The 21,197-nt window shown below is 35.9% G+C and overlaps 6 protein-coding genes and 2 non-coding genes across 11 annotated transcripts; 5 read left to right on the top strand and 3 right to left on the bottom strand.

The window, feature by feature from the left end:
• The first annotated feature begins 3,091 nt into the window (after positions 1-3,091).
• Positions 3,092-3,176, top strand: TRNAM-CAU. The gene is given in 2 exon segments: positions 3,092-3,129; positions 3,141-3,176. It is a non-coding gene; the product is annotated as a tRNA-Met (tRNA).
• Positions 3,177-4,052: 876 nt separating this feature from the next.
• LOC103855292 lies at positions 4,053-5,327 on the top strand. Its single transcript, XM_009132257.3, has one exon. The coding sequence runs from the start codon at positions 4,675-4,677 to the stop codon at positions 5,122-5,124; it is 450 nt and encodes a 149-aa protein (XP_009130505.1). The 5' UTR covers positions 4,053-4,674; the 3' UTR covers positions 5,125-5,327.
• Positions 5,328-5,863: 536 nt separating this feature from the next.
• On the bottom strand, positions 5,864-10,183 carry LOC103855291 (LMBR1 domain-containing protein 2 homolog A). The gene is made up of 14 exons (XM_009132256.3): positions 9,929-10,183; positions 9,506-9,594; positions 9,130-9,288; positions 8,793-9,006; positions 8,427-8,513; positions 8,204-8,343; positions 8,019-8,099; positions 7,856-7,920; positions 7,589-7,764; positions 7,362-7,492; positions 7,186-7,267; positions 6,876-7,089; positions 6,695-6,798; positions 5,864-6,624 (listed from the first exon to the last, which is right to left on the bottom strand). Exons 1-14 carry the CDS (start codon positions 10,094-10,096, stop codon positions 6,127-6,129), a joined length of 2,208 nt encoding a protein of 735 aa, XP_009130504.1. The 5' UTR covers positions 10,097-10,183; the 3' UTR covers positions 5,864-6,126.
• LOC103855290 (polyadenylate-binding protein 2) lies at positions 10,141-14,231 on the top strand. 2 transcript variants are annotated; one of them, XM_009132255.3, is made up of 7 exons: positions 10,141-10,177; positions 12,470-12,598; positions 12,672-12,771; positions 12,842-12,912; positions 13,501-13,692; positions 13,778-13,899; positions 13,999-14,231. In XM_009132255.3, exons 1-7 carry the CDS (start codon positions 10,145-10,147, stop codon positions 14,045-14,047), a joined length of 696 nt encoding a protein of 231 aa, XP_009130503.2. In that variant the 5' UTR covers positions 10,141-10,144; the 3' UTR covers positions 14,048-14,231. The 2 variants fall into 2 exon arrangements, with proteins under 2 accessions (XP_009130503.2, XP_033141783.1); XM_033285892.1 differs by lacking the exon at positions 10,141-10,177 and having other exon boundaries at positions 12,690-12,771.
• A 104-nt stretch (positions 14,232-14,335) lies between these two features.
• LOC103855289 lies at positions 14,336-15,737 on the top strand. Its single transcript, XM_018656803.2, has 3 exons — positions 14,336-14,994; positions 15,127-15,237; positions 15,357-15,737. Exons 1-3 carry the CDS (start codon positions 14,392-14,394, stop codon positions 15,447-15,449), a joined length of 807 nt encoding a protein of 268 aa, XP_018512319.1. The 5' UTR covers positions 14,336-14,391; the 3' UTR covers positions 15,450-15,737.
• A 115-nt stretch (positions 15,738-15,852) lies between these two features.
• Positions 15,853-15,937, top strand: TRNAM-CAU. Its single transcript is given in 2 exon segments — positions 15,853-15,890; positions 15,902-15,937. It is a non-coding gene; the product is annotated as a tRNA-Met (tRNA).
• A 116-nt stretch (positions 15,938-16,053) lies between these two features.
• Positions 16,054-17,035, bottom strand: LOC103855288 (50S ribosomal protein L29, chloroplastic). The gene is made up of 2 exons (XM_009132254.3): positions 16,643-17,035; positions 16,054-16,369 (listed from the first exon to the last, which is right to left on the bottom strand). Exons 1-2 carry the CDS (start codon positions 16,976-16,978, stop codon positions 16,187-16,189), a joined length of 519 nt encoding a protein of 172 aa, XP_009130502.1. The 5' UTR covers positions 16,979-17,035; the 3' UTR covers positions 16,054-16,186.
• Positions 17,036-17,485: 450 nt separating this feature from the next.
• On the bottom strand, positions 17,486-21,056 carry LOC103855287 (transcription factor TGA1-like). Of its 3 annotated transcripts, none has more exons than XM_009132253.3 (9): positions 19,997-21,056; positions 19,445-19,632; positions 19,279-19,359; positions 19,119-19,178; positions 18,958-19,035; positions 18,803-18,866; positions 18,452-18,723; positions 18,065-18,292; positions 17,486-17,981 (listed from the first exon to the last, which is right to left on the bottom strand). In XM_009132253.3, the coding sequence occupies exons 2-9, from the start codon at positions 19,619-19,621 to the stop codon at positions 17,829-17,831; spliced, it is 1,113 nt and encodes a 370-aa protein (XP_009130501.1). In that variant the 5' UTR covers positions 19,622-19,632; positions 19,997-21,056; the 3' UTR covers positions 17,486-17,828. The 3 variants fall into 3 exon arrangements, with proteins under 3 accessions (XP_009130501.1, XP_009130500.1, XP_009130499.1); XM_009132252.3 differs by having other exon boundaries at positions 20,001-21,056; XM_009132251.3 differs by having other exon boundaries at positions 20,707-21,054.
• Positions 21,057-21,197: the final 141 nt, after the last annotated feature.

The raw sequence follows: 21,197 nt of genomic DNA, 5'->3' as shown, positions 1-21,197 counted from the left end.
ATAATAAAAATACATAATAAATTAAAATTTCAGACAAGACGAAGTGGAGAGATGCACATGGGATGCTGTTCAACCAGTTTCAGAAAATATTTTTTTGTGAGTTTTTAATCTCCATGCGGCGATCCGTATTCTGACCCCGAATCTCAGAACATGTTAGCCGTACACGTGTTAGATCTTCAAGAGATCTTCTCTTATCAAAGGTGTTAGATTTTAGAGAAGGCCAAAAGACTTAAAGCTACTGTGGGCCCCCACACAAAAGATAGTGGACCCCGCAAGACTTTTGCTCTCTCCCTTTCAGACAAAGACAATGGTGGAGAAGCATGTGATGTGGGACCTGCTTTACATCGAGCACGTCACTTTACCGCCGTCGCGTCACCGTTTAAATCACACGTATATCTCGCAGAGTCCTCCCTCTCTTTTTTCATGTTCCTTTGATATAGATTCTTTGCACGGTAATGGTTATATATATGCACGTGTATCATCATATTATTTACTGCCGTTAAAAGATTATTTTGGTCAACAAAAAAAAGTTATTCAAAAACTAGCTTGATTACAAAAGTTCTGTGAAACTTTTCGATATGATGTAAAAGAGTAAGGATGCTCTTTCGTTAAAGGAAGCGAAAAAGATGCTGACCAACAAGAATTATGAATCAAAGTTTTTTTTCTAGATTTATAGTTATAGATATTGGCCTAGATATTTCAAAAATCAAAGTTTTTTAACAAACAAATAAAAAACTATGTATGGCGGGGAAATACAAACTATATAACTTAATAGATATTAAGTCTAAATGATGACTATTATAGAAATACTATGAATGAATAAAAAAAATATACTGAAGAATAAAATTATAGGAATGAAAAAGAAAATTATTTTTTATCAATTTTAGTGAGAAACAAATTTGTTCTATATTTTTTTAAAATAAAATGAATGAGAAAGAATAAAAAAAAATTATTTCATATGAATAATAAAAAAATTAAAAATAATAAAAAAATGTATTATTCTTTTTCGTTTTTTTGGTCATTAGTTAGATCCATTGTTTTAATTAGCTAAGTTCGGAAAGTATAAAATAAAAGAGTTCCATGATTTATGGTTTATTATTTGTCTCTACCTTTAAGCAACATAGTTATCAGTTCAAAATTTTTAATTATCATTTATATAAGAAAATGAATTTAAAAGTGTTCATGTAGTCATTTTTATTTTAAAGTAATGTTGAATTCACTTTGAAAATCAGCTCATTTAGTCAAATGGGGGTGTATATTAATAATATAGGATCATTCCCAAAAACATAAAAAATAAAGTTGTTCACGTCGACTTCCACTATCATTCATCTTTTAGCCCAAAATATACGCACTATATACTTAAAACAAATTAAAAGAATTGTGAACGTAACTATAATTGGCTGTCTGTTAATCAATGGATTATATTATAGCCAAAGGAATAAATGATCATTAGCTAACACTTGGGGTGACATGCTCCACTCTGTCTAAACAACTCTGACATTGTTGTAGTATATAGGGCATCTTTGCCTTTTCTCCCACTGAATTAATGACAAACCAACGGCTGAATCACATAAACGTATTTAACTCGCCTTTTAATTTCTTTTGATCAGGAGATAAACGTATGTAATTCAAACGTATAAACAGAAAGGTTTATTGTTTTGATGCTTACTGTATAAAACATGATAATGGTATATATATATATGTATATTTGATCAAACCGGTATATATATGTATATAATAAAATAATAAATCAATAGATGAAGAGATTCTGATTTTTGGTCGAGAACTTTGTGTAATGCCAACTTGATGCTGCCCAAGTTCCCAACCATGCATGTGCACTTATACCCTTATGATATATGCTGTATCCACATAATTATTTTAATACACATATATATTCGGATATTAATATTCGATGACAGGAAGAAAATTAATATTATACATATGAGAGTGAGATCTAATTTGCGCAAAACGAAACTTCCCGTAAACGATATCTCCTAGTTTTGTTATCTTGAAACCAATTTCTTTAAAATGGTAATCGATTTGTATTTGATCATTTGTCACAAAAGAAAAGATAATTTGGATAATATATAAAACGACAGTGTTTGTTTATCCGAAGCACTATATATTGGTGAATTCAAGATCAAGAACGACAATTATATTTTTTTGCCAAAAACATTGTCCTTGAAGAACATAATGTTGCTTACAAAATTAGCAAATACTCTTGGAGGCCATAACGAGAGGTTAGTTGGGGTCAGCGAAGGAACAAACTCGGCTTGTCATTTCACGAAGCTGGACCCTCGTTTTACTCTCCAGCCAATTTTGACTCTTCCTGTCACGTAAGCAGCAGTAACATCTCCGCCCTTTCCATGTGCTTTGGAGTTAATCAAAAGAAAAAACTGCGACTCCATCCACCGGCTCGGCTCAAATTGCATGTACCAACATGTTTTTCTACCAACAATCCAAATGATTTTAATCAATAGTTTTCCAATCAAAACCTAAAAAAGTCAATTTGGAATATATGCAGCTGCTATACAAATATCTGAGAGTAGAGAGAATAAAACTTTCTGGTTAGGATTTTAAATACGGTTTTTGATCAATAGAACTGTTCAGTAAATTAATTATCGATCATGACTTAATATTCACCATATCTATCACTGAAATATGCACATTTTTATGTCAGTATCTTACTAATCGATTAGTAACTAACAGGTCGTCATATAAGTTTTACTTTGCAGCTGAATAATCGAGGTCCCAATTCCCATTATAAATTGTTTGGAAACGTTATATGTTATAGTATATATAGCCTTTAACTAACGGTTAGGTTAAGAAATGATACTCTACTAGTAAACTACAAAACACCCTTCTGGTTAGCATATTTATCAACTTACTTAGTTTGCTATGCAAGTTAGACCCTAACTAATTATATATATTCAATGTTCATTTTTCCTATGATCGTTTCTACCACTCGCTTTTCTGAACGTGATTGTGTAATTAGTGTAGCAAACGGAACTAATTGTTTGGTTTCATTGTGTATCTCACCTGTTTTGTACAGCATACTCATTATTATAGGAGCTTTGACCATCAACAACATGGGGTGGTGGCGCAGTTGGCTAGCGCGTAGGTCTCATAGCTACTGAGTGATCCTGAGGTCGAGAGTTCGAGCCTCTCTCACCCCATAACTTTTTTACATTCACTATTTTACTCACTTGGGCTTAATGGGCCACTATAGTTTTCCAAAATACTCACAACTCGGTAATGACTAATGAGCCAAGTTTTCTCCTTTGGGTACGTGAGCCGCGACATGTGTAGAAACCACAAGGTCCATTATTAAACATTGTATTAAGACTTTTTTTTTTTTTTTTTTTTTTGTAAAAAGTATTAAGACTTTTCTTAAAGAGGTATAATGAAGGTTCATCGAATAAATATTGTTTTCCGGATTAAGTTAGTAACAAGATGTTCTGGTCCAAAAGCAAATCACTCATTCCCACGATCACGAAACCGTACGAACTTCTAGAAATTTTGCTTTCGTCAATATTCCAATTTCCCATAAAATCTACGGTCATTCGATTACACTCTCACGTGTGCATGAAATGTAACTGAAGTTTACAGCGCACATTGAGAAAAACAATAATAAGACGTAGTCAAATCCGCACGAGTATGTCTTTGGTTTTACGCGTGACAAACGAGTCCGGGACCTAGTACACCGGACACGGTCACCATCAGATGATACCTAACGGAGCCATGTTAAGTGTTTGTTAAAAGTTAAAACCACAACCGTCCATCCCTATCACCCTTTCATTGCGTTTCTTTTGTTGACTTGACCCTCATCTTCGCCTCTACTTTGCGACTTTTGTGTGAAAAAAAGAGAGTATTATTAACGTCACGGGTTGTGACTACTTCAATCACCCGTTCTATGAATCTGTGATCCTAATTCTTTAACTAACTTCACAAAAAACTAGATTTTTTTTACGATAGTCCTTTTAATTTATTTTCACAAAACAATAGCAAAAATAAAATTATATTTATATTTTAGTATTTAGAGTTAAATGGTGAGATTTTGAAAATATGATTTCAAATTTAAAAAAAATTAAATTTTAAAAAATGACTATTTTAATTATTTTTTTAATTAAAAATTATTTTGTGACAAAAATTTAAAAATTATTATTTGAGAGAATTGTCGAGTTATTGCGGTTATTTTAATTAAAATGGAATGAATTTCAAAGTTTTTTTAATCAATGATTGATTTAAAAAGGGAATGAATTCAAAGATTTTTATCAATAATTAAAATGAAATGAAATTAAGTTCCAAATTTAGGTATCTTCTTTTCATACATGTGGATTCTGGATGGATATTAATCTCTTAATAAATCAGAATTAACTTAAAAATAGATTGGAGAATCGTTTTCTTTCCCATGATGATATATAATGTTCAGATTTTATGGGATAATAACACTCATTCCCTACAAATTGACTAAAAAGACATTGATCTTCTTCCTTAAAAATCAAAATTATTAAAAGTAAACAAAATCTATCATTATAATTTATTGACATAAAAATGAATAAAACAATTTATTAATTAATTGCAACAGAACAGTACACACTTAGGTACGACGTGCGTGTGTATATATAACACATTTGTAACCCTCTGAGGAGGAAGTAAGAAGAGAGAGCAAAAATGGACTGCATAAAACACAAGCACCAAGGTCACAGAGGAGTATGCGCATCTTGCTTAAGAGAAAGACTCTACTTACTACCCGACACGACGTCGTACTACACCATAAACCTATCTAGTAACTCCTCCACCACCACCGTTTCGTCTCCTCCGGTTAAGGAATACCACCGACGGTCCGGTTCGATGACGATGTCGTTCGCTGTGAGGGAAGCGTTTAGTGGTAAGCTGATGGAGGCTTTGGGTGGAGGGCTGAAGAAAAGCAGATCCATGGCTCATGTTCCCAAAGGTTCTTTTATCGTTAGTGATTCGGTGAAGAAGAGGACGACGACGACGGAGAAGTTGAAATCCACGAAGGCTAAGGTGAGTGGCTTTTGGAGGAAGCTGTTTCATCTGAAAGGGAGAGGCGGTGGCGCCGACGTCGGAGGGTTGGTTGCTTCACGGCAAAGAGTGTAGGAGATGCTATTTTTTTTTTCTCTTTCTTGTTATGTGTACATATTAACAGAAAAAGTCAAATGGAGTAGAAATTATACTCTATTTTTTCCTACTTATACAACAATCATGTCATTTTGACACTTTTTTTTTGTAACACTTTTGACACTTCTTTTTATTATATAAAAGGTGTCATTTTAAAATTCTGATGCATTTTATATTTAGTTTAATTTTAATATTAATTATAAATACATTAATCTTATAAATAATATTATTTATTAAAAAAATTATTGATTTAATAGATATAATTAATAAAAATAAAATATATTTTAATCAATTTTTAATATGTGTTAAATATTAAAAATAAAATTTTAGTGGAGGAGATAATGAAAATTAGAAATTGGTTTTGAAGTATTACGGTTTCTTACAAAACTCAATTTTGACCAAAGACGCATACGTAAAGCTAGGAAGTTTCTTGAGATTTGACCAACTAATTCTGTGATTTTTGATCATATCTTGAAGTATTTATTTTATATATTTGCAAGCCACCTAATGATTTATCTTACGTGACATTCTTTCTTTATTGGTAACCTATCTCATCTTGCATCATAGATTTGATGTCCCTTAATGAATAATACTTATTGGAGAGATGAAATATGAACAAATTATAATTTTTATAACAATCAGCAATTCTATAAATCTGTATGTAAAACATATAACAAGATTTCCAGAAAACCGTATTATATAGTTTACAAATCCAAAGTTGTTTTAAATTAAATTCGACAAGTCTGCGTATAAGATAAGATAGTACATAGTATGTAATAACTGTTAAAACATATCAAACCTACAACACAAAAATGTTCCTTTTTGAGATTCGTAACATTTAAATTAGCTTTAGTTTTTAAATCAGCGTCTTGTAATGTTTCTGTATACTATGGTGAACAAATCTGATGCTTGCTTTGTTCTCTCACCGCTTTCACCAGTCTTTTTATCACTTCTCATTACCAACGAACACCATCTTCATAGTTAAACTTCATCATCATCATCAAGGTAGTGTCCGTGTTCTTCTGACCGGTTCTTCAGTCTCTGGAATATCTCATCCAGAGACTGCGGCCTCGACGAAGGCATCACTCCTGAGCTTGTGTTGGCTATTGTTGTTGTTTCTGGACCTTGCCTTAGTGGAAGAAACTTCTTGGTAGCTACATTCTCTTTAAAACTCTGGATTCCTTGTTTCATGTTCCTCCATGTCGAAGCCAAGCGAGAAGAGGGCACCTCTCCTGGTGGACCACTACTTGGACCTGATGAGCTCTCTGTTTCGAGTAAAGACACTTTCGCTGAAGCCATCTTCTCTGGCTTTGGAGATGGAGAGTGTCTGTTCTGCTGTTCTCTAATGGCTGCGTATTTGTTAGTGATTGCTTCTCTAGCTGATCCGTATTTACGTGACATGTCGTCGTTCGATGAACTTCCTTTTGTTGTATCCATGTCATAGCTTGATGACATCTTCATTTCAAGTGAAGAGTTTTCCTACCAAGAAGATCATAGTAAGTGGGGTTTGTAACGGAGTCAAACTCGTTGTGAGTTGACATACACTTACAGAGAAGTTGCTTCCTGGTTCAATGTCATCAGCATCGTGGAAGTTCCTTGCTAGTGGAAGAACATGCTCGCCTACCTTTTGTCCTTCTTCAAGCCATGTTCGTTCTTAACAACATAAAAAACGCACGAGTTATCAGTCAACGCTCCATGAATAGAAAGATAACTATGGTATCTTTTTTTACCTTTCTTCAAAATCATCAACCCTGAAGGATCAAAGCCGTCCATATCATCGGTCTCCGTTTGAAATTTAAATCTTTTCCAGCTGCCAAAGTAACTAAATATGCGATCAAAAAAGTTGCTTGCAACTAGCAATGTGTAGATAACCATTATGAGTGGATAGATTTCATTGAACCGTTGTCCAAATATAGGGACAGCGTCATCGATTCTACCCATTTTCTGCAAGGAACCAAATGAAAAACAACGTAAAGAAACCTTCTCAAGACTTATAACCAGGTAATGAGCAAAGGGAGATTATGAGATATAAAACTATACCTTCTCAAATATAGTCTCGGAATGAAGTTGAATGAGATTAATAAAGTTGTAAGATATTGGGGGCGCATATCGAGCAATCATCCTACAGAGATAGATACATATAAAAACATTTCTAAGCATCTGCGTTGTGTTTCAATTGTCTTTTATTTTTCAAAAGACAGGATACATTCACTTACGAGCAAATCATTAGTAGATTAACAGAACTTGTTTGTCGAGGAGTCAAGGAATAAATCATCAGCATCCCAATTTTGAAGAGTGAATAATATGTACAGATGCACATATACACCAAAGGTACAAAAGCAAACGCCTGAAAGCAAATAATATGATCAGAATTTAGGTAGAAAATAGAAACAATTTGCTACTATAAAGCGAGAATTAACACAAAATGTAGAGAACAACGTACCTGCACTAGCAGTTCATCGGATTTGACGAACCTAATAAGGATCGAGAAGAGGGATAAGTCCAGTTTACTAAGAAGGAGGGTTGCTTCAGCTAAAAGAATTGCAGCTGACATAATCCCTGTAACTACTGCCAACACCACTTGAATCTGCTTCTTCAGCATACACCTCCAGATAAACTCTGCCAAAATCAATAATCAGCAACTCTTTACAAGGATGTTTTCATTCGTTTTTTTCCTTCTGTAGGTGGGAATCTTTATAAATGAGCTTACCCAATGTATCAAGAAGATTCCCTAATTTTCCAGTCCTACTGGCTCTGAAGCTCGAAATATATTTCCTGAAAGTTGGTGAAACAAAGATGTTTAAGGTAAAGATAAACGACAAAGAGATTTGTATAATTAATTATATGAGAGATGAAAAGACAGAAAGTATGACCATCCAGTTGAATCACGCCGTTCATAGTTCTTCATTGTGTCTTCAAGAACAAGGGCCTCTGTAACATACGTCAGATACTCACTGCAAACAGCCATATTCACACATGACTACCGATTTCAATGTAATGCTGCAGTAACAAAGTCTATATTAAGACAGGGCCAATAGAAAGATATACATATACATACCTTTTATATCTATAATATTCATCTTTAGCATTTCGAAGGTGCCGCCTTAATGTTGCCATAGATTTCTCATCTGTATCATAGTCCATATCGTTTTCACCCAATTGACCACCTTGGGGCTTAAATGATGGGTCTTCCCTGAACTGATATAGAGAAATCATAATTAAAATTGGATAATTGTTATCGTATGTTCACAATATACGGATAAAAGGGAAGTAGAGGTTACCATCTTAGCCAGCATAGCATCTATAACATTCATGTATGGTCTCATAGGATCACGCTTGGACATTTGAGTAGAAGTCGCTTGAGCAACCTAACAAGGCAATGGTTATTAAGTGATAAAAAGTCTGACAAGCAAACAAACACGTGTCACCATCTCTTAAAGGGAGCACAGCTTATACTTATTTGGACTGCTAAAACCTTAAGGGACTTAACTACGTGAAGAGAAATTACTTCGCATACAAGTCTGCTAAATAGAATATCTCCTTAGATCTTGAATAGCACCAATGAGGAAGTCATGATCTACGGTGACACTGGCATGCATAATCAACTTTGAAACAGAGAGGGTAAATGAGAGCAGATGAGTACTTACTACAATCGCATTTGAGAGTTCTTGATGGGCATTATCAAGTCTCACAGCAATTTTGGCAATTTTGTGGGAGAGAACTTTTTGGCGGGTGGTCCAGTCTGCATTCCTCCAAAGGGTCTTAGGAATTTCGCTCAAGCCAAAGCCAAGAAGAAATGCACCAGTGACCAGCCCAAAGGTGTTTGAGCATGCCATAGCATAACCAAGAATGCTTCCTGTCCTGTTAAATTACAAGAACGCCTAGTCAAATACTCCAGGAACAAATGTAACAACACTAAAAATTTTCTAAGAGGAAAACTTATGAAAGGCTGGAGAGAGACGAAGCCAATATATTCAACCATACCAGTTCCTATGGAGCATGATGAGAAGGATAAGACCGAGAAGACCAATGAAGCCGAGAACAAGATAGAAAACTAAGTTGACATGAACGCTAGTCTTGAGTCTCTCTGAGACGGTAAAGTCTCCAGCATCTTCGAAACCCTGAATAAGGGGCACCACAGCCCTGCTTAGAAGAAACATAGTTTAGGTAATGGCACAACTAGTAACTAGAAAACAATGCAGATGGACCCGTTAGAGGTGCAGTATTAAATACTGTCAGCCAGAACAGATCTACACCCAAAACATAAGAAGAAAAAAAAATGAAGGGAAAATTATACTAATTTTTGCAAGTGTTGAAGAATGAAAAAGTGTCAGAGCAAAGGAATTAGAGGAGCTCATACCAGGTGAGAAGAAAGGTACTCCAATAAGACCAACTCCACAAGAAGGAAATAGCACCATTCTCAGGATGATTAGGTGGCAAAGACAGTGTCTGCAAAAAACAAAGAAGACCCCTATGATTCTCCTAGTCTCATAAGAGCATGTCTCTTAGGATAAGGTTCTTAGCGTAATATAAGATACGGTCTCTTAACTTTTAATTTAAAAAAAAACTAAGAGACATCTCTTAGATTACGCTAAGAACCGGTAACCTAATTGAGTCAAAATCTTGGCACTAATCTAAAAACCTCAACAGATTAAAGAGACTAAACTAGTAAGCTAATTAATCTCCACATTTGTTCAGCGAAACTCAATCCCAATCCTAACGAACATTCCAATTCCAATTGAATAATAATAACAAAAACGATGGAGATGGGTGGGTACCGTACCGTCCAGATGTCGGCGGGGGCGAGGATGATGACGGAGACGGAGCAGAACCAGGTGTAACCGACGGTGATGAGAACGTAGCGAGGAATCTCAGGTCCGGCGAAGTAACGGAGCGTGGAAACTACTAATCCTAGGGTTAGCGGCAACGAGATCAAGTAGAACACCCACATCGACACTACAGATTGCCTGATTATTATATCTTAATTTTAAATAATTGTATGAAAGAAACAATCGAGAGAGAGAGAGAGAGATCGCTCCACTCGTCTTCCTTCTCTTCTCTTTTCTTTTTTCTCCTCGGTGGTTGGGTTCGATCTCGATCTCGGTTCGGTTCGTTTGATGATGGAGAAAGCTTTCTCTATTCCTTTTTTTTTTTTTTCATATATAGAAAACGTAATTGTTCAGCTTAATTAATATTAAATTATTTCAACTACCGAATCACAAATTGTTCTGCCTTCTTTCAACTGTTTTATGTATACTTTTGCGTTATTGTAAAATATACATCAATTTGTTACTAGTAATTATGATAACAAATCTTGGTGTTATTGGTTAATTTATTTATTAATGTTCTAGGACAATAATTTTTAATAGTGGTGGTGGAAGATACTACTGCTTGATTCTTGTGCAGGCACGAAGTTTAGATAGAGAGTGATCATGCTGCGCATTTTTGCAGAACCAACAAAAAATGTATTTCTTTTGTTTTGAAATCTCTTATTGGTTGAGTTAATCGATGAAATTTTTTAACAAGTTGGTGTAAATACAGTTTTTACTCTTATTTTTTTCGTATCGTTATGAAACAAAGTAACAATTTGTAAATACTACTTTTAATATCTTGTTGTTGTTGTCAATACAAACTTTTCTTAAGGTAACTAACTATATAAAACACATAGTAAAAAAAAAGGATAAAATTTTCAAACTATAAATAAAAGATTAATGTGAAAACTAAAGTTTTACAACAACATTACTCTTTTTTTTGTCAACACAAAAACATTACTTACAAAACGTTTTCATCTTAAATTTCCACTGTCTACTACTAGAGGTTCACTATTCTAGTATTCTTTTTCTCTGGACTTTCACCCACTGCTCTCTTTAGAGGATGCAATTATCACGTGGGCTTCTGGTCAGCAGTTGGGCTTTCCTGGTTATCAACCTATATAACAGCTTCTTCTCCTTCTTCTACTTCAAGGAGCCCAAATGCCATCATGCTGTTGTTAACTTCCTCCGATGGATCCCTCGAAACAATTATTAAACTCTCAGGGTTAGTGTCTGATATGGGTTTCTCTAATTAATGTTATAACATGCAACATTTAACTATATATGCAATCAAAGTAATTTTGAGAAAACAATTTTTAAGAGTAATTTTGATATTGTGAGTGATCAATTTAGAAATTAAACTAAATGAATACAATCCGTGAAGACAAAAACAATCATACGATCGCTTACGTCCAATCGATAAATCAACTGAATGGCCATATGTATCGAATAGTCTTCACATCATGCATCTTAAAGTTTTCATAATTAATCAAAACAATATACCAAAATTTCTCTTAAAAAAAGTTTGAAGTCTTTTTAATTTTTATGTTTATTCAAAAAAGAAAAAGAGAGATGATAATAGAAATGTTTATTTTGAGAAAATATTTTTTAAGAGTAATTTTGATATTGTGAGTGATCAATTTAGAAATTAAACTAAATGAATACAATCCGTGAAGACAAAAACAATCATACAATCGCTTACGTACAATTGATAAATCAACTGAATGGCCATATGTATCGAATAGTTTTCACATCATGCATCTTAAAGTTTTCATAATTAATCAAAACAATATACCAAAATTTCTCTTAAAAAAGTTTGAAATCTTTTTAATTTTAAAATTTTATGTTTATTAAAAAAAATAAGAGAGAGATGATAATAGAAAAAGAATATACCTGCCTTCAAGTGATTAAGATGGGATTTAGACTCTGATCTGAAGAGAGCGCAGCGCGCAAGGCATTTGTTTTGGTAATGAGCCGAGGCATGAGAGGGGAAGCTTCGCATCGTATATATGATGCGGCGACACTATTCAATACTTCCTTCAAGGTTTTTACTTCACAGTCTATGAAAGTACACCATCGTTTCTTGAGAAAGAGAGAGAGAGAACAAGATCAAGAAGGAAGAGTGATGGTAAAGAGAGGAAACTGCCATTGTTTGTTTATATAGACAAATGGTGTCGGGTTTTAGTGAAAGTTACCGTTGGTGTTTTCTTTTTCCAAATTTTAAAAAAAGGAAATATTTACCATCCAACGGTAAGAAAATGAAGAAAATGTTACCGTTAGTTCTTTTGGTCCCGAGGAAGCAGAGAGAGAGAGAGAGACCTTTCAACGTTTCACCTCGGCAAAGGGGTTGATTTATTGGTGACATGTTTTTAATATTCTGATAGCAAATAATAATAATAATTAACGAAAAGGTCAGAAATTGAGCCTGTAAAGGCCCATTAAGGAATGATAAATGGGCCGGATACGATGATTGATTACGTGTCACACTATCCAAATCGGCTAAACCTGACGGGGAGAGAGAGAGAGAGAGAGAGGCGATGGAGGAAGAGGAGCACGAGGTATACGGCGGAGAAATCCCCGACGTCGGAGAGATGGATGGAGACATGGACATGATGACTGCAGCTGATGACGATGCCGCTAAGGTCTCTCTCTCTCGCTCGCTCGCTATTACTGATCGATTGATTTGATTTGATTTGATTTGGTATTTATAATTAGGAGTTGGATGAGATGAAGAAACGATTGAAAGAGATTGAGGACGAAGCTGCTGCTCTTCGCGAGATGCAGGCCAAGGTCGAGAAGGATATGGGTCCTCAAGGTTTGTTTCTGATTCGTTAGCTGCAGTAGATCAACTTCTTTTGTTAAATTCAATTTTTGTTTTTTTGCAGATCCTGCTACTATGGCAGCAGATCAAGCAGGCAAGGAGGAGGTCGATGCTCGATCTGTTTTCGTTGGCAATGTAAGTATATGCTTCTTTGGTTGATTTGCACCTAGGCTTTTGAATTGGGCGTTGATGACTAGGCTCAGTTGATTAAAAGAAGAGCTTTAGAGGTATTATTAGTTTAATTGTGAGTCTATAATCTGATTATGTTCTCTACATGGCATGCTATCAACTCTAGTGGTTGAATATATCTGTAGTTAACCATGAATATTAGTGACTGATGAGAGTGTTGAATATATCTTAAAATGTAGTTTCTTGAGGGAGTTTCGTTGTTAAGTGACTGAGGGATTTAATAAAGGAGATGCATTCTTCATATAACTTAAGAACATGAGGTTATGAGTTTTGCTTTTCTTATGAGTTATGACTCTTCTCACTAACTACAATCGCAGGATTAATCTCATATCAGAAGTTCTAGTGGGGTCTCTACATTTTGTTTTTTTCTAAGTTAAAAAATCTGCGTATTAGAGCAAAAAATGATTGAAAAAAACAAAAAAAAAGTGCAAAAGAAAAAAAATATAAAGAAAAAAAAAACAAAGAAAAAGAATACGTTTTAGAGCAAAAAAAAAAAAAAAGGAAAAAAGAGGCACATATCTGCTATCTGTGCAGGTTGATTACGCATGTACACCTGAAGAAGTGCAGCAACACTTCCAATCATGCGGCACTGTCCACCGGGTGACGATTCTGACAGACAAGTTCGGGCAGCCAAAGGGGTTTGCCTACGTCGAGTTTGTGGAAGCTGAAGCTATACAAGAGGCTCTACTACTGAATGAATCAGAGTTACATGGTCGTCAGTTAAAGGTACTACTACACAAAAGCTTCTTGCTATAACACTTTCACAATGATTCCATTGTCTTCTCATCTGGGTTTGAAATTTAATTTGCAGGTGTTGCCTAAGAGAACAAACGTTCCCGGATTGAAACAGCACCGTGGTAGAAGGTTCAACCCGTACATGGGCTTCCGCAGACCTTTCATGTCTCCGTACATGTATTCTCCTTATGGCTATGGGTAAGAGTTCGTTTAACACCAATACACATTGTATATTTTCTCACAGTTTTCTTCTCTTTCTTAATTTTCCTGTTGGTTCCTTTCTTAATCTTTATGCAGGAAAGTTCCAAGGTTCAGAAGACCAATGCGTTACATGCCATACCAATAAAAAAAACCTTACATGGTTTGAACATGTCTTATATCATTCCATTGTTTGAGCTTTCAGTGACTTCTCTGCTCTCTTTGTTTTAACAACTTCGCATGTAAACTTTTTCGAATCTTGGCTGGTTTTACAAGTTTCATATTGTTATGTGTTACATTATGTGGTTGGGTTTTAATATTTGTTGAAATCACTGACAAAGGGAGAAGAAGTTAATTTGGTGTCACCGTTAAAGCATATACATTGTAAGTCTATACGACGCAGTTTTAAAGTCCTCGCTAGACATTTCTTACAGTGACTCGAGTTTGAGTTTGAGTTCACTTGTCGGAGAGATCCGAGAAGACATTACGATAATGTCCTTATCGCTTCCTTGTCGATACGCTTTCTTACCTGGTTCGAATCCTGTCCGCATCAGCAGAAGCAACAGCCTCTGCTTTGCTGTACGGACTTCTCACCGGAATGCTAAACAGTTCCCTCAACCTATCCTCCTCCTCCGCCACGTCACCACTCCACGTCACCAATCAGATTGTAGAGCTCACGCGTCTTCTACCGAATCGTACGAAGACAGCTCCTCCTCTTCTTCCGATGGTTTCGATGTCAGCAGCTTTGTTTCTGTCGCGGAGGTGCTTTGTATTGTATCCTCCGCCGTGGTCTCGGTGGTTCTCGCGGTGAACTACTTGGTGGTTGGCGAAATCGGGAGGAAGGTTTTGTGTTTGGGTTTTGTCGGGCTGTTGGGTTCGGTCGCGTCTGGTTCTTGGCTTAGACGGCGGCAATGGATGAGGATTTGCAGAGGAATGAGTGACGGCGAAGGGACGAACCTGATTCGAAGGTTGGAGAAGCTTGAAGAGGAGCTGAAAACGTCGACCACCGTTGTTAGAGTTTTGTCAAGGCATCTGGAGAAACTGGGGATCCGGTTTCGAGTCACCCGGAAAGCTCTCAAGCAGCCCATTTCTGAGGTAAAAGCTTTTGCTTCACTTGAATATGGACCTTGTCTGAATGGTCAATGTAGCTTGTCTTTACGTCAAGTGTAGTTCTTCTTTTGGGTGTTTGTATGTATCTGAAAGAGTTTGGTCTGTTTTTGTGCAAAGACTGCAGCTTTGGCTCAAAAGAACTCTGAAGCTACAAGAGTATTAGCTGCACAACAAGAGATTCTAGAGAAGGAGCTTGGCGAGATTCAAAAGGTTCTGCTCGCTATGCAGGTACACATCTATTATTATTCAAAAGAATCGTCTTTTAAGATTCTGTCATGCCTGAACTGAAGAGGACCGTGCTAGTTTCCTTTGAGCTTATGAGAAAGCTGTGGTTAATTGGTTTATAGGATCAACAGCGCAAGCAGCTGGAGCTTATCCTAACAATTGCAAAGAACGGGAAGATGTTTGAGAGTACTAGTAGCAAACAAGCAAGTGACTAATGAAGGGAAATACAACAAAGCAGAGGAACCCTCAACATCCAAACATATACTCTTTCAATAGACCAGACATAATGCAAGCACACAAAAAAAACAGTGAATGAAGATGTGAAAGGTTTTGGTGTTGACAAGTTTTTCCTGGAGTCTTGAAGACAAGAGCGAAGAACACCAGATATTGATAAATCACTTTGGTTTGCTGTATTGTCATTATTGTTGGTGGGTTTGTGTAGTCCACTTGTTTTGGATTAATGTAATGTTTCCCTCTAATAAGAGTTTTTTTTTTTCTTATGATCTGAGAAGTTTCAGACACCACATTCTTCTTTCACAAAACACAAGTCTCAGGCATTTGTATGGCCTTGTCGACTGAGAATTGGTTTATAAAATAAAGTAGCCAGAGAATCTCAAAGGGGCGGTGGCGCAGTTGGCTAGCGCGTAGGTCTCATAGCTACTGAGTGATCCTGAGGTCGAGAGTTCGAGCCTCTCTCGCCCCAATTTTTTTGCTTTTTATATTGTAACACAAGAGAGAACCTAGATCAACATTCTTTTTGCTACATCTCAAGTTGTAAGGAGCTAATAATACTCGTTCCTCCGTCAGATTGGTAACCAATTCTCTCAGCAAAAACCATTAAACTTAATGAGGGAAGTTTACAAAACAAAAGAAGAAGTAAAGCAACATTAGCAGATAGTAACATCCCAAGGAAACAAGAAGAAGAGACCGAACAATCAAATGGCTGGGGTTTTCAGGCCGATTTGGCAGCTTCAGCTGCCTCTTCAGCAGCTTCCTCCTCTTGAAGCTTCTTGAGAGAAGGAGGTGGTCTGACTACAATGCTCTTCTTCCACTGCCTGTCAAGCTTCCTAGACAACCTCTTCCCTATCCCTTCCTCTATCTCCCTCTCTCTTCTCACCGTCAGTATCCTCGCCACCTAAATTAATCACATCACAACCAAAAATAACATACATCTCTTAAGTACCACAAAAAAAAGAGAAAAGTACAGCCTAAATAACATACCTTTAGCTTGGTGAATTAATTGCCACTTAAATAACTACACAAGATATTGCAACAAGCTCAAGACTCATTGGTCTCTAATAATTTTTTTTTTTTTTTGAAGAAAATTTACATAAAGAAAATAGAAAAGCCTCCAAATTTGTATAAATAAAAAATATTAAAATTTCAACAAAGAAGAAAGAAGGCTTACTTGTTTCTTCATGCGGCGAAAGTCGCTAGACTTGAACTCGTTCCTCGCCGATTTCTGGAGACGGAGCATGAAGAGCTCTCCTTTAAGGTCAATCACCTCCTCGTTCAGCTCCTCCGTCGTCTTCCCCCTTATATCTTTCAGCTCCGCCTCTCTTTTCGACATCATCACCACCATTGTTTTACCAGACGACGATGAAACCGTCGCCGCCGGCACGCGAGCGGAGACCTCGTGCCGGATTCTGACGCCATGGAACGAAGACGAGGTTGAAGTCGCCGAGCTAGCTCCTCTGAGGAAAGTCGCCGCTGTCCCTGGTGAGGTGATAGAGAGGCTAAGCATTGTCGGAAGAAGAAGACTTCACTCGCGAGTTCTGAGAAGATAACGAATCAAACTGTCGGGACGAGGCTTCTCTTATATCTCTCCGTTGCCCCTGTATTTATCATTAATTACGAAAGTTTCCCAATAGTATCTAAATTGCAGATAGTTTATACAAAAAAAACATTACCTATAGTTTCTAGTTTAGAAAAGTTTTAAAGTAGAAATCCTCTTAATCCAGTTTGTTTGATTAAATAAAAAGGTTGTGTCTCTAATCTCAAGTAATACAATTATTGTTGGTTTAATGACAAAATGTATAAGAAAAATTAAATATAATGTAAATAGGTTTAGTATAATACAAATATACTTTAGTGTGATGTGAGAAAATATTATACGTGAATTTTTATATTATTTTATAATTTGCTTGAATGTTCTTTTTTTTTTTTAACTCTTAACATGTTTATTAATGATAGTGTGATCGTACATAATCAAGATGAAGACCGTTAGTTTGAATGTTCTATATTTTCAAAATACTCAAGATGATAGTTAATAACTCGAACACACACATACACTAATGTATTATATTATCTATCAGGAACCAAGTTCTATATATTCAAACAAACATCAGAAAAACTTCTCTATAAAAGCTACAAAGTAAAAATCGTTGCACTCAGCTCCCTCTTCTGATATTTACAGCTTTATCAATATATTTCTCAAATTCCCTGATTCCACCGCAGAAATAAAAATTAATTACCGGCAGTAACACCCATTTGTTCCGAGTAATCAATCCTCTGTTTTAAAGATGCACACATCTTCATTCTTGATTCTTCTTGGTGGTCTTTTTCTTGTTCAATTGTTTCCAAAAACTCAAAATCTATGTTAGTTCACGGTGTCTAGTTGCCCAACTCGAACTCAAGGCTCTAAGCCGCTGAAAATACTCACCAAGAGCCAATAACCCTCGAGCCGCTTGTCTTGTGGTCAAGATCCTACGCATTTGTTGCAATGTCTCGTGTCTCAAGTGATCAGCCTAGAGAAACAATGCAAAACAACTCAACAAAACTGATACTAACCGTCTTAAAACCAACAAAAGATTACTGGTATGATTTGTACCTGATTTACAAAACTGACCAAAGCTTCTAATCTCTCCATCGCAGAATTCACCTGAGGAATGTAACTTCCTTCACCAAGTCTTCCACCTGCAACGCAATCCGCAAGCGTGTGTTGTAACTTCTCCATACCTTGTGACAAAGCGTCTTCAGCTTGTTGACATGATTGTCTTAAGTTGCATACATCTAGTATCTGTTGATCCGTCATGACATCAAAATGTGGCAAAAGAACCTGCAAATAATCAAGAAAATCTTTATAATGGACTCAAGAACATTTTATAGTCGATGTATGAGAATATAAGTTTCCACGTCAAACATTTTATAGTCAATCCATTTATCTCCAATTGGTTTTAAGTTGGAATTTCATAAAATTTAACACTGTGCGTTTTACCTTGAGAAGATCCGAGGGTCGAAACCCGCCTATCCATAGGAAGAACCGTTCTGCAGAAGTTCTCCACATCCCTGACATGACAAAGAAAACATCTGCTTTCGCAGCTGCTGACTTCATCCGGAAAAGATCAAAGTAATGTTTCATGCCGTTTTCAACTAGCAAACGAAGCTCAACATCGCTAACTTGCCCTTGCAAAACAGTCCTTAGTTCGCATATCTGTTTGTTTTGTTCTTGAATCCAGTGTCCATACTCCATCTCAAACGCAGCAATCCCTGCATTATTCTTGATGTTTAAGTTTTGATCCTTGTCACACAAGAAAGACTACAATACAGTCTGTTTTTTTTTACAAACCTGGATTCATGGGTTCCGAGAAACTGAGAGAGTTAGTATCTATGCCATTTCCAACGTAGAAACCCTGAGATTATATCCAATTTTTCTATGAGAATTTTGCGATATGTTTTTGAAAAGGAAAGAAACTGAATATTTTGATTTTGCTCTCGTTAAACCTGTTGTCTAGCACGGTCGAGTTCTTGCTCTAAATGTATTAATTTTAACCGGCTTGTTTCTAGCTGCTGAACATAAGCCTGCACACAGAATCTCCCAATGAATAAATAAAAAAAAAGATTATGTTCTAAGGGAATAAATAATGTGATAAGTTTTTGCATACCTTCTTGCGCAAGCGACTCTTCCTAGCAGCCTCGCGGTTTTGTGCAAGCCGTCTTTGTATCTGTAACAAAAGATTAAGTTCTAAGGGAGTAAATAATGTGATCAGTCCATACGATCCACGTTAAATAAAACTGATAAAAACAATAGTCATTAGCAATTACCTTATCAGGATGTTTGGACGTGGAAGCTTCTTGATCAAACATGTGTGGAGTTCCTCCTGTTCCTTGTGAAGTATCCTCTGACTACAAAGAAGTGGTTTCATGGAATGAAAGCATTTAGGATTATGAATTTAAGAGATTAAAAGAACAAGGAAAGAAAGATGATTACCAAGTTGTTGTTGTCTAGTTTTTGATTATTCGGTATAATAATGTGGCTAGGAGTGTTCATATCTCCCCCATTGCCAATATTGTGCTTGAAAGTTTCTCCCCACATACCAAATTGATGGAGAGGCTCGTATATACCAACTCTTCTTGGTGGCACAAAGTGTGTTGATGTTGAATTCATACTTCCCTCAACTGCAAATTTTAAGAAGAATACAAAGCTTATTAGGACAATGTGTGAAAGCATATAAACCAAACAAATCACGAATTCCAAAGAGCCAATCAGAAAAGATGGGTATTAGGTCTTAACCACAAAAAAAGATAGATCATAAAGAGTCAAAGAAAATAGTAAAAGTTGTAATAGTTCTTGGTTTTGATTCCTAAAACAGGAGAAAATAACAAACCCACCTTTCCATACTCAAAAAGATTTTATACAAAGAAAGAAATCTGAGAGTTCATGAAAATTCCCAAAGACCTTGGAGAAAACCAAAAGAGATCATAAGTGAAAAATGTCTTGTAATGATCAGCTAAAATAAGATAAAGGTTAAGAGCTTTTAACCAACTGTTCTATCACCCAATCCCTCGTCCTCCTACTATAATCCATGACCTCCATTGATAATAACAAAGTACTATAACTTTGCCAAAGAACCTTATCCTCAATAGTGTTTGAAGGGTGTTAATAGATAAGATCATGCGTTAATCAGAAAGAAAGAAAGAAAGAAAAAACGCTTCAGAAGTCAAGTTTGCACTTATTGAGAATGTCACTTTATGTTCAGCACTAAAGGTGGACCAACTTAACAAGATTAACAGTTAAATTCTTGTACGCAACTATGGTTAAAAGGTGAAATCAAAAGAAGATAGCCAACAATCATGAAGTCAAGCACACATGTTCTAGAAGTTGATATAGATTGAAACTTTTTTTTTGACAAAGGATATAGATTGAAACTTTTGTAATACAACATAACTCTCAGCAATATTCGAATCATTAACAGCTTCAACTCCAAGCAACCCACAGAAAACATGTTGAAGTACTTCACCAAGTTTATACAATCGATCAAGAGAGAAAATGGGAAACAAAAAGAAAATAAGAAACCAATAATATAAAAACAAAAATGTTTTTAGACTTTTTAAGTGATAACAAAACAGGAGTAAAGTCAAAGTGGAAGGGTTTGATTCATAAACGACGCCGTGAAATCTCTGACTTTTCACTCACTCTCTTGCTTTGTCTACGGAGAAAGCAAACTCAAGAACAGAGATCTAAATCCAAACCTTCTGATGGGTTCTTGCGTCAAGGCGGTGGCTTGGAGAAGGCCAACTTATGTGGCCAAAACCATGAAGGAAAGAAAGAAGGCTTTAGCGACAAGACCGGACGTAAAGCCAAGAAGTACGAAGTTGGACACCAATGGATTCTAAAAGCTCTTCCTTCTATCTCAAAAACTCATCTTGAAGAAGAAGAAGAAGAAGAAGAAGAAGAAAAGGAATCACGAGAGAACACGACAACTTAAATGAGACATTTGACGTAGCTATTTGAAAACTTCCATCGTCAGAAAGATATATTAATAATTACTATTTATGCATCGTTTAGTTTTTTTTGTGTGTGTATTCTCACGGTGGTTTTTGTCTTTAAGCATAACGCAGCTACATAGAGTAAAAGAAATTATTACATGTTATGCTATTTTTCCTACGTATTAATACTTTTGTGGAGTGTACCATTTTATCACATACATTTTTGTACCGATTAGTGCAAAAAGAATGAATGA

The sequence above is a fragment of the Brassica rapa genome, chromosome A02 (assembly GCF_000309985.2).
Source record: "Brassica rapa cultivar Chiifu-401-42 chromosome A02, CAAS_Brap_v3.01, whole genome shotgun sequence".
NCBI classification, from domain to species: Eukaryota; Viridiplantae; Streptophyta; class Magnoliopsida; order Brassicales; family Brassicaceae; genus Brassica; species Brassica rapa.
This window is presented reverse-complemented; position numbering and strand designations above follow the sequence as displayed.